The 13129-nt window shown below is 36.9% G+C and overlaps 2 protein-coding genes across 2 annotated transcripts in view; both read right to left on the bottom strand.

Annotated features, from left to right (window-relative positions):
- The window catches only part of LOC140749237 (uncharacterized), a 95354-nt gene that overhangs the window by 22606 nt on the left and 59619 nt on the right, over window positions 1-13129 (bottom strand). The window contains exon 18 of the mRNA XM_073082283.1: window positions 9408-9515. Within this exon, the coding sequence (XP_072938384.1) occupies window positions 9408-9515 (108 nt within the window). The remainder of the gene's footprint in view (window positions 1-9407; window positions 9516-13129) is intronic.
- Window positions 11871-13123, bottom strand: LOC140749150 (uncharacterized). The gene has a single exon (XM_073082190.1). It carries the CDS (start codon window positions 13108-13110, stop codon window positions 12403-12405), a length of 708 nt encoding a protein of 235 aa, XP_072938291.1. The 5' UTR covers window positions 13111-13123; the 3' UTR covers window positions 11871-12402.

Genomic DNA, 13129 nt, shown 5'->3' with positions numbered 1-13129 from the left:
TTGGGAGTTGGTAAGACCAATTTTCGACAGATGGCACTACCGTCATTCCAATGCAGGTACAATTTTTCCGTTTTATGAATATCATGTTATTTCTTTCAAATGCGGGCGAAGCCGCGGGCACCACTAGTAGATATATAAAGTAATTTAACATTTTACATATTGTCACTAATGAGCTTTAACTGATAAAAGAGACAAGCACTGGGACAGCACCATAATTGAACAATGCTGATAATTATTCTTTACTATTTATATAAAAGGAAACTTTTTCTACACATACTAAACAAAAGCTTATCTATTACTATATCACCAACATAATTATTAATAACGAAACAGGATCTTATTATTATTATCATTTCTAATTGGCATACCTATAGATTTGACAGCGATATTCAATGAATAGATACAAGAATATGTCCTATAATTTAACTAATAATTTTCAAAGTTAATACTCACAAAATATCTTGATACACTACATTTTTACAAAGCAGTAACAAATAATAAAGCTTACCTTTCGATATCAGACTTCATATCGTAATGACAAAAAGGATAGTCCGATCAAAACTATGTTTATATAGCCATATGGGTTTGTTATCAGCCGATAGATAAACAATGTACATTATTATTCAGTGTGATAGCTTAGTAGCAAAGTTCTACTTACGCGGAGGTTCGGATTCGATTGACATCTTTAACCTTTTGAGGTCATCAAAAATGTATTATTGCCGAGTTCAAAGACGAAGAAGAACATCGCGGGGTTACTTACATACCTCAAATTTCGAGGTAGGTGAAGTCTACCAACCAGTACTTGGCCAGCAGCCAGTAATAGACTATGACCTCAACTCCTTCTCAGAAGAGGTCAGTGCCCTGATGACGGTAATGATTATGAGACCAATAAAGGAATCTTACCCGTCGTTGCTTAAAAAGCCGCCTTCCACGCTCGATTCATCCGAATATTCGAATGAGGCATTATCCACCATCCTTCAAATTCGTGTGTCACATTCACATTACATCTTACATAATTAGTCCGATAGATAAAAAGTGCTAATTGAACGAAGAGCGAAATATCGCGACACTGGTGTGAAAGTTACAAAACATAACGCATCCGGTATTGAGTCACATATGCATGTATGAAATAATGGCATGCATACATAGATACCCTAATAATTGACGACAAATCTCCCGGACAATTTACGAGTAACCTTCGTGACCCTCTATCATTCTCTCGATTAGATAAAGTTTATTTAACAATGTATCGTTCTGCAGCCATCCTCACGGATGTTGCCATACTTTGTTGAAAAGACGGCAAACGAATGCAAACAATTTCGCACGTTTCAACGTTAGATTCCAATGAATTTTTGTACGAAATACGTGGGCAAGATAAACCGTAAGCGTAATTAATTTTCAATCGCGAAATACATGAATATTAAAGTGAATATTAACAGGTAACATAATCGTTTAATATCACGGTTTCCAGCGAACTCGAGTCGTGATCATTCCGGCACATGTAGACCGCGGACACGTGTGTAATCAAAACGTAAATACATTAAAGAAGGCTGTCAAGTCAATAAAAATACGAATCACTGACGCGAAGCGCGAGCGCAGCGCTCCGTACGCGATCGAGAGACCAACTGTTGGTGGGATGCTTATGTATAAACACGTATCGATTGTGGATCGAATACGTCGTAATTTATCGCAACCGACACGATAAGATAGCAGCTCCCGACCCAGCAAGCCGTGTCACAATTACACGCTTTCAGGTATTATTCTCATTGCCGTGAAGGATACTAAAATAATCGAGCATGAATGAGAAGCAAACGAGTGGCGACCTCCGGAAGCGAGTGCGTTGACCTTGTCTCACGGGGCCGGTCCACCCGATTGAGAAGACAACGCGACCACTGATATTCGTATTCGCAATTAGACGACCGGCGACAATAAGGAGAGTGGGTACGATTGTACGATTGCCGATTGGCGAGAGACGCGAATCACCTGAGCCCCCATTCACCGGATTCGCTTTACCGCTCTCGAACGGTACAGCGTGATTGCTAGACGCGAAAACACTGGCTTCCAGTAGCAGCCAATACGTGCATCTATAATGCTGTAACGAAGTAAAGAATGATCACATAAACACGGTGTACAGTCAGGCCATTAGATTTACGAAAGAATTAGTCAAAATAAATGTGTGCGAATTGTTATGCTACGTACAAATAATCGTACACGTGTTGTTAAATACAGAGAAACATATTTTTTACCGAAATGACGTGTTTGGAGCTTATTTTAAAAATAGCGAAGGTCAAGAATGAAATAAACCAATTACAAAAGAATTGAATACGAAGCCGCAAGTTGATTCACAATATAGGTACATAAAGTAGAGATACTACTGAGTAATATTTATATGATATATTGTAAACAGAATTATACTTAAATTTAATGTTCTTTCCTTGTATTAAAACAGTTTCTGTTTCGCGGAGCACCGCACCTCTGAATCATGGAGTTATATTAATAGTTATCTTATCATATTTTCACAGCCGGATTACATAAAGAGATAAATCTTTATTTTACCAAGTAACCTCGTCAGATATTACCAAATGTTAGAAACTTTTTAACACATTAATAATTCGAATGTAGCACCTACAAAACACATCATTTTAACTTCGCCATTAGATTTAATGACATTTATACTAAGGAATCAATAAGGTGTTTCAATTTTAACCTTTTAACCGAATTTATTTCTATCTTACCATTTACCGCCTGAAAGAATCTTAGAAAATAATTTTAATCTTAGCTTCATTATATTATGTACTCTACTGCGTCTTGATTTGAAGTAGGTAGTACAACAAGTCAATTCCTTTTATAACGTTTCAACCTATATTACAATATCACTGTTTTTAAGTTTGTCGTCAATGGTAAATACGCGTAGATCTGAGAATTATTTCACATTAAACCTCCGACTTTGAATCATATTTAGTTACAAATGTTCAGCCTACAATTATCACATAAAGTCTACGAATTGCATTCGGTTATTATATCTATTACATAAAAAACTTTATAACTAGTTTTACACACGCGCTTAAAACAATTTCACTTTTAAATTATGAAAGTGGATTGCGTCAATGCCGATTCATGATGGAATTACCATAAAGCATGTCAATTACTATGATTTAATTGGAAACAAACATAATTGGTATTCGTATGATACCATATACAGTACTTACTCGACTTACTCGTATATTATAGGGATATCAATATATTCAGTCCACCTGACGATAAGTGGCCCCCTTGACAAAACCCATACGATTAGAGGCTCGCACGAGATCGGCCACAGATTTATTACCCTTTATGACTAAGAACGTCTTTTATAAGTGTCTCCCCCTCATCACGCCTTTCAAACCAGAATACAGAAGATAGCGTTTAACGAAGCGATAGCGTTTTTAGATGTTAACGCTATTGTTATAAACAGAAATAGATGTGGTGGGCATCATCATTAATCCATCCCATCACTCACTGTCCCATTGACGGCACAAGTTTTCTCTAGGAATAAAATTTAAATAACATATAACCAGCCTGACAACCTGAATTTTATTGACACATACTACGAGACCTTTGAGAACATTATGAAGAACTTTTATATAGGTACCATCCTCACGATGTTTTCATTCACTGTTACTTACATATATTTAATTGTTACAGTTATCCAAGCACGGCAGGATTGTTTTCGCTCGAAGCCTTTGACAGGCAGTGTTATTAGATAATATTCATTACTCAGTGCCATTTCATTGTACATCATAACAGCCGTGTTATGTCGCTCGTGTGTATTTTTACTACAGTGGTCCTGTATTATGTGAGAGTAAGGAATCAATGTAAGATTTAAAAAAATGCTCAAAACACTTATCACTCGAGAACGTGTGATTTAATTATTACATTATTTTTTCGATTATTTATGTTATCTACAGGATAGTGGAAAAAGATTTTTTTATACAATCAAAAACCAAACCGTTTAAAAATATCTATAGCCTATCACACTCCTACGATTTAGACGAATCGAGCGACACCTCATATGTTAAATCCTGTTAAGCCATCAGGGCCGTAGTACATGCTAAAGAATAAGGCAGACGAACAAAAATATGTTCGAAAAACCCTTTACAGCCGCATAAAACGATAAACATGTTGAACTAATATAAATTTCATACTACTAGTATTATGTGATGACATAATCCTTATGGGTAGTGTTACACTAGTTATGCTGCATAATGTAATGCAATACAAAATTATAATAATGAATATTCTGTATGATAAACAAATAGTGTAGTAAACTGTTAGAATGAGGAGACGGGTTAACTAGTTACAGGAAGGACAGTCATAACTCTTCTTCCTTCATATAAACTTTTGTCAGTTACGCAAATGCAAATGCAATTTATATTTAGAGGTGTTATTATACGAATTATCACTAAGAATAATAATGTAAATGATATTATTATACAACTATCAAAATGAAAGGAAGCAAAATGTTGTTGATAGCACTGTGCTTCATTATCTACTTCGTTAAGATCTTGCCAAATGGATCGATTTAATGATATCGATAGCATGATATCATTATCGATATCTATGCAAAAAATAGTGATTATAATTCAATACACAAGTCTGTCAATATTTCTGTCTCCGCGGCACAGATCTGATCCAGTGAAGTTCTACAATTCACTACATCGACCATTGCAAATTCGTAGACTTCATACACCACAGAGAGCTTTTGTTTTACAAATCCTCATGGGTATAGGCCTGTTCGTGATATTTTCTTTCACTGTTTAAGCGATAATTTAAAGTAATAAGCACATCATTTCGAAAATTCAATTCATACCTAGGATTCGTACGCCGAATCGCCAGCCTAAGGGCGGCAAATTTCAAACCAGCTTACAGGCATAAATAGACAAAAAATACAATCTGGCGCTAATTTGCAAACCGTACCGGAGCGTAGGAATCGAGGGCGAGTCGGGAACATCAACATTATCTGTGTTGATTGAGCAAATGGGCACAACTCACGCCCGACCACGGCACACGTGACGTATAGCCAGTGAGTTAATAAGACCAACGTAATACGAAGTTTCTACGGGGTTTTCCTGCATATCTTGGAACTTATTAAACGAGCTATTACATATATCACTTGTCATTTTAATCTTAACCGCAACATGGTTGATTTATTCCATGTTGTTAACTACTCAGTTAAAGTTACTAGTTGATCAATAATTCAAAACAATATTGATTATGATGAATGATTTAAGGTAGAGTGCACTTTCAAGGTATCGCGAAAGGAATTACGATCGAAGAGAAGCATGTAAATTAAATGCAGTTCTGAAACAATACTCAAAATTTATTTACTTTTTTGCGTTAGTAATATAAGATTCACCTACTGGCTAAGTATCGCCAAATCATTATATTTTTGCATTATAACAGCAAGTACAGTACTGAAACAGCACAGCGGTACTGTTTATGGCTTGTAAGGCAAAATAAAAATTCACACAATGTATTCCGAACTAGTCTTCAAGAGTAGCAATGATTCAGTGATTGAGCTCAGTTGATTACAGAGAATATGGAAATGAAATCACAAAAGATTCCCCCCACATTACAAACAATATTTTGTTACATACTATAATACGGGTTAAAACAACTCAGTATAGATACAAGCAGGTTAGAAATTAAAAAGATATTTATATTTATTATATTCATATGCAGTAATGCACCAACAACGTAAACATTGGATAATAATTGACGTAGAGCAGTGCAGGCCTATAATTGTCGGAGATAACTGTCGTCAGCCTTCACCGTAATGCCCCCGATAAATCACTTAGTTTTGTTTATAAATACTTGTGTAAATTAATTATAGTATAGACATATTCGAGTACATTTGCACTCGGTTTGACCTTATGATATGCCCTTTAAGAAGTTGTTCCTTTACTATAGCCACCACCATTCTGATCTCGAAAAGCAGCTAGGGAGGTCGATATAATTTTGTACTACTGATGACCCATTGCTAAAAGGACTGAAGTCTTACCAGAATTAAATCAAATAGGCAGTGCATTTAAACCTTGGTTTATTCAAAGTTGGATATACCATCTTATAAAAGCATAATGTCCATTACCTACTACCAACTACCATGAACCAGGATATCAGCGGTACATTAGAAAATGCACACTATTTAGGCAGGAGCACGTGTGACGATAATGGTACAACACGAACAATAGCAACCCCCCAACGACAAAGTCTACAAGCCCAAAACAACAAACAATTTTGAAAAAAATATAATTTACCTAAATCCATCACGGGCAGTAATAAAAATATTAATGGCGTTCCAAGTGGAGTCATCGGTCACATTCCGTGTAAGTGCCATTTTTGAACACCCATTTCAAGAACACATCTTACTAAAAACACAACAATTTATTAAGCACAAAATAAATTTGAAAATGCCACTTTATTACAAAATTAGCGTATAAAGTCCATCCACAAAAATAGTAACTCGCGATTTTCAAATATGCAAACACACATGAGTTAAATCACAAAACACGTTGTGCTTAGATAGCGATATAGGCGTCACTGATTAGCCCGCGTTGCCCATACAAACATCGTCGTAATCGCTGACTTATTATTAATAATTGAAAATAGGTATTATAAACATATGTCTACACCATGTCGAAGGTTAGGGGGGTTCCGTCTACAATTTTACCCTGTGCTATCATATACCCCGTGCATCACGAACAAAAGATTAGAAAATACATATTTATACATCATAAATATTTTCTCTTACTCAGAATCGCACCCCTCTGCGAAGTAGTAGGAGCGTTTTAATTGTAACCCCTACAGTTCAGTCACCATACTTTCTCATGAAATAAAAAGTCCGTTGTTTTTATACTTAAAGATACGCCGAACAAATATCAACAACAACCGAACTATATAGTTTTCGGATAAAATTAAAAACAGGCCTGTAATTTGTCCCAGTATCCCGTACCTAGATATTTCTGTAATGTATGTACTTTTACCAAAAGTTAAAAGTTACAAGTAGTTTTTTTTTGTTTACGAGGGGAAAACCTTCAAAAGGTACCCGAGGACGTGGGAGCGACGCCGGGTTATATGGGACTTTTACCGCACTAAAAACCCCCCCGGTAGCCGTCCACAGCGCTTGGCGGAGAACTCCGGGATCTCCGATGGAACACAACCGGAGTCCTCCGAACAAGTTACAAGTCCTAACTTAGTCTCTAAAACTAATGATTTCGTGATAATTGACGGAACCCTAATTATATTCACATTAGTGGAAATTGTATAGCGTAACAAGTCCATTATAACGATTACATTTAGCTAACATACAAAAACATTTGAAATCATAAACAATTTTAGTACGAGTAATTATAGTTTTGTTGAAAATTTTATTTTAACGACTACTAAGTATTTTTAAAACCATAATTATAGCTAATAATACTGACAGAAGTAGGATACGTGTCAATCAACTAGATTTTAGGTAATTTTTTAGATAATCAACTAGAATAAAACAGGAACTCTATATGAAGCCAATTATAAGTACGTTACCGTTCATGAGGATCAAGTAACAACCTTGTATAAAATATTTTAATATTGTACGGCCATGCCGCTTTTTTTTGACTTGACTTGGCGGAGGCACTGCCGTGCCTTTAGATACATATGTATTTACGATACGCGGTTTTAATTTATTTTCGTTTTGCCGATATTTCGTCCCAGTTATACGGATCGTGGTCACGGCGGACTGCGGTGGCGAGGAGAATCCGTTGACTAGCACTAGTGGACTAGTAGATTAAAGAATCTACCTACGACTACTTCGTTTTTCTTTTAGGCACAATGTCACGACATTTCCTCTTTCTTTATGAACCAGGAATTGTACATTTTGTGATTACATAAATTACACATACCTATACCATGTTTTTAAGAAGATATGTCACGACATATACTTCTGTCTAGTATTAAACGTTGGTATGTTCTACTTGGGAGGGTGTGGTAAGGGAGAAACACTTATTGGAGGCGTTTTATGTCGTCCCGTTTCTATGGGCGACCTCACTCTGCTCTGCTCTGCCCTGGGGGAGCACTTTTGGCTCCTCCCACACCATCTGGTGTTTACGACGGTATGCAACCACACACATACCGTCGTCTTCCCGGGGTTGCTTGCTGGACGGTTCGAGCTCCCACTCTTGCCGCCCGCAACTCCGGAAGCCCCCTTTTAGTCGCCTGTTACGACAGGCCGGGGATACCGTAGCCCTATTCTATTCCCGAGACTACAGGGTCAATGGGGGACCTCACCTAGGACCCTAATCCTAGCTAGAGTTGAATACAGATGTTCATAAGCGCCAATAATGAGGTATCGACTTACCTGCAATGCATGATCATTTACTATTTGTATTTCATAAAAGGACAACGGCAATAATTTTGGTAGGGATGGCCTATTTCAGCCAATAAACTTCTAAGGGCCAATTTCTGTAGGTAATATATGAACGAACACAGAATTGATAACTAGCCGTGTGTGGTCTGTTTCACACGGTTCTGTATAACGTCGCAGCAAGTTTCTATAATTTGCGAAGTTGAAGTAACACAGCGCGAAATGGAGTAGAACCGTTGTGTTTGTTTTGTATTCGTGGAAATATTTCTATTACGTGCAGTACAGTGTAGTCCAAGAAATGAACTAATAACTTACCGCAGAAATACTATAGTATAAGAGTACTTAAAAAGTGGTAGAGTCAGTGTGCTTCGACCGCGCAGGAATCACCGCAACAACTATTTCCAGCGAGAAGATTGAGGATATCGGCCGACTTACACGTACGGCTGCCAGTCTTAGTCCTCAGATGATGCAACCCATCTGTGATCGGCTTCAGGTAGAACCTGTTCTATATCAAATTAGTCAATTTTCACGGCACTGACGAGCAGTCCTCCTGATTAAGAATCAAAATTTCTAATTCTAAGTCAGGAGAACTGTTCGTTTGGAGTTGGAGGTGGTGTTTGGAATGGCGAACGAGCATTCCTCCTGATTCTAAATCAGGCGGACTGCTTATTTGCTGCACTAAACCCCCCCCCCGGTGGCCGTCCTCGGCGCTGCGTAGAGGACTCCGGGATCTCCAAAGGAACGCAACCGGAGTCCTCTTAGCGCGTTGCCCCATCGGGCTCTGCCCAGGTGAGCTTGACGCTCGCCACACCGTCTGGTGGACACGACGGTATGCGACCACACATACCACCGTCCTTCCCAGGATCACTAGCCGGGCGGTTCAAGCTCCCACTCTTGCCGCCCGCAACCCTGGAAGCCCCTTTTAGTCGCCTCTTACGACAGGCAGGGGATACCGTATTCTGGTCCTGGAACTACAAGGACAGGACTGCTTATTTGCTACTAAAATCTTATAAAAAAAACTTACTTATCGTGCTTCCTTGAATGTGGTTCGAGCTGCAGCGGGGTGGCGGGAGCGGAGCGTGGCGCCCCGCACCCGCCACCCGCCGCGCCCGACGCGAAGTTGCCGGTTGACCTGAAACAAGGTAATACCATCAGATATTGTGGAACAACAGTTTAGGAGTAAGTGTACCATATCTCGTTCGACTCCCGAGACACCACCGTCACACCTATATATGCCTAATAACAGCAGTGCTCAACACTGATGTGTTCCAGTTTGGAGGATGTGGTTAGGAAGAAATACTTATCCGAACCTTACTTAGATGGTGCTATTTTAATAGGTATTTTACATATACAATATTTTAACGATTTTTGTTCACAAATGCATTAAAAAGAGCGTAATACGACAGTGTTTAATATTATTAGTGCTTAAGGGTATTGATTTTAGAATGGAGCCCTATCGTCTTTAAATTTGGTGACAGTATCGGCCGCAGTAACAAACGTGTTACTTCTCTTACCAAAAAAATATAAATATTTAAAACCGGTCTACGACACTCCTTGCAGTATTACATACAACGATAATGCTCGTATGAGCGAAAGTGACATTTTAAGATAACAACTTCAACTTAATGAGGTAAATGCGGCAAGAACCGTGAGAAAATAACGGGAAAAAAGTGAAAATTTATTTATATAAACTGTATACTTAATTAGAAGAGTCGGTTTGATTTACCTTATACATCTGGATGATCTGCTACGTAGTGACTTTACCCTACATACATAAGAGGGTTGTTTAACAGAAATAATATGTTTTTGAGCTACTCTATTTCTAGGCATTTTTAATTACGAAAAAAATTACGTATAATTATGTTAACATGGAACAACGTTAAAATAACCTTGAATGAACCGTCAACATCAAAACCTTGATATGAACAAAAATTAAAGAAAATTACGTCATCAACATTGTCTAACGTTAAAAATTAAATGAAATAATGTTTGTTAAGAAGTATCTTTCACCACTTCTCCAATGACGAAACAACTTTCGAAGCGGTGGTAGGTTAATTCCGTAAAAAGTCTACTTTGAATCAAATGTTTCGATTTGATTAATCTCAATTAACATAACACTTCAATTCCAATACACCAGTACAGTTCAATGTGGCTGTTAAAATAATAAACAGGATAATAATCGATCGTAACAATATCCAAACATAACTATTATCGCGATGAGTAACCAACACGCCATTACAAGTATTGTTTCCGAACGTAGTTAACATAACATTTACGATAACTTTCACTGGTCAAATGTTGTCACTTCAATTGTAAACTCTTGTACAATCACCACTATATCATATTATAAAATGCCTTCATGTTTTTGCGTCCGATATCACGTGGCACTTTGGCAAACACATTGCCATATGCCATCCGAATGTGGCTAGACTGGCAAGTGTTAAATACATTTGTTTAAACAAACGTCTGCTTGTCTTGCTTGTTGATACTACAGCTACACACGCATGTAAAGTACATTTATATACAAAGTATTTTTTCTTTAACTGTAAAGGCAAATTGAACTATTCAGACTCCAAACAGAATCTAAATTCTTCATTTTGATATCTGCCTGATCGGAAATCGATCATTTGCATATTTGATCAGTCTGATGACTGCTGACCTACGGGTGTTAGTGGCAATATCCCCAATAAGAACTCTTAATTTTTATTCGTCAATTAAATGGTACAAAAACACACATAAACGCTTTAAAAAAAAATAACATCAGTATTTAACCCCAAAGATGCATATAATGTACAATGTAAAATTTAATTTAATATGGGATTATTTTGACCTTCGCTTCACGTGTCGTTAGTGTAATATTACAACAAATTGACGCAGAACACGCATTAATTATTCCAAATGAATGTTAACCGCTTGACTCTAGAATGCGTTTAACCTAGACAAACCAAATAAATAGACACCTAATAGATAATCCTTTCGTATTGGCACCTCAATGACAAATTTAGATCATAAGACTGCAAGACTTGTAGAGCAAGATCCCAGGGCCACCAGACGTCACGTATTTTCTGACGAAGGAAATGTGGACGATTGAGTAGTGTTAGTATGTACTAAGAACGCATGCCTACCTGCTAGCTTGCTCAGACGGCCAATTTTCAGGTATCAGGTAATCAAGGTACATAAAAACATTACTTACCTCACGTAAATTCTCCAAGCTGATTTTTACGTATATTTTAGGCAATATCCTTAAAAATAAGTCGCCAATACTCCCAGACACTTTCCGTCGGCCGTATTGCTTTGCAGACGCTTTAAAGCTCCCAAAATAATTACTTAACTTCACGTAAATTCTGATGCTCCATTTTTATATATGTCTACCAGACAACTATTTTAAAATCTTTTACAAGAAGACAGACCGATCCAAGGGGCCAATCATCCCCTAAGCTCAATTTTAATGCCTCTGTGGGTAGGAGTGCGACGGCATTATCCACGCGCATGAGACTGAGTGAGACATGTATTAGGATATATTGACCTCTCTCTCTCTATCACTCCGTTACAATTTACTCATATAACTTAATTATTAATATTAAAAAAAATCAGCTAAAAAATAAAAAATCAGGTAAACAATTAAAAATTAACTTGTAAAAAAATGCTCATTTGACTACAATAATTCTAGAATTTTATCCTACAAGCTGTTTTGATAAATTCGAAAAAACTTCAATTTTTTTTTTAAGCAATATCAAATACTCGATAGTGTTAACGAATTCATTGAATAACAGCAATTTTTTTTAATTATTTATTTATTGGGAATTAATCATAAGTAAAATACAAAGTAGAAAAATATTAATCTCTCAAAATTTCTGAGTAGTGCCTCTAATCTTCATTATCATCGTCATTGAAATTAGACAATTCATCATCCAGCCAATCTTGATATTGAATATCTAAATCGTCATTGTCGCTATCAACTTTGTCCTCATTTCCTTCCACTGTAAAAAAAATATTCAAACAATGAAGATCTGAAAAATCTAAACTGACACAAAAAATATGAGAAACGAAAATAAATTACCTGATTGTTCTTCTAGCGACTCACTGACAAATCCCGGTAATTCATCTCCGTCGAACCAATGAAAATCATATGTTCCATCTTTTAATGTCCAGCCATTATTTTCGGGTTTGAAAATATTTATCATCTTCATAGTTGCATTGTTCCAAAGACTAGCAATATAGTTAGCTCGTCGGAACTGTTGCCAAAGCTCACTTTTGCAAGGTGGTAAGCTGCTAACATCGAAGTTTTTCAAATTTTTCCGATTGAATTCTTCATTAATGTCAGAAACCATATAATTGTTAATAAACAGTTGGAGTCTGGCAGCATCTACATCAATTATTCCAGGAACGTTGTATACATCACAGATACATTTTTGTATTATGTTGAATACACGTTCTTCTTCATCTACATCACCAACAAAATCCAAGGAACCAAAACGGTGAAATGCTTGTTGGTATTCTTCATTTTTCTTCAAAATATTAAACGGCCTTTGTTTGCCCTTTTTGAAAAATGCTGGATTAAAATCACATCCTGTGATAGCATGGAATGCTGGTAAACTTTGACACAACGACGGTCCGAATTGTTCGTAGATAGTATTCAAGTCAATATACCTCTGTTTGTTACCAGTGCCGGTCAAAATCCAAACGTGGGAATCACCATTTTTCAAATGATGCATATTTCCCAGCATTATAGCTGCTATATCAGTA

Source organism: Epargyreus clarus, unplaced genomic scaffold (genome assembly GCF_041222505.1).
Source record: "Epargyreus clarus isolate Ecla_fem2 unplaced genomic scaffold, WU_Ecla_fem_2.2 ptg000017l, whole genome shotgun sequence".
NCBI lineage: Eukaryota > Metazoa > Arthropoda > Insecta > Lepidoptera > Hesperiidae > Epargyreus > Epargyreus clarus.
The sequence above is the reverse complement of the archived record's forward strand: the minus strand, read 5'-3'. Positions and strand labels throughout refer to the sequence as shown.

Coding starts and splice junctions, on each gene's coding strand:
- LOC140749150 (XM_073082190.1), bottom strand. CDS start 13,110: ATGCTGGGAAATATGCATCATTTGAAAAATGGTGATTCCCACGTTTGG.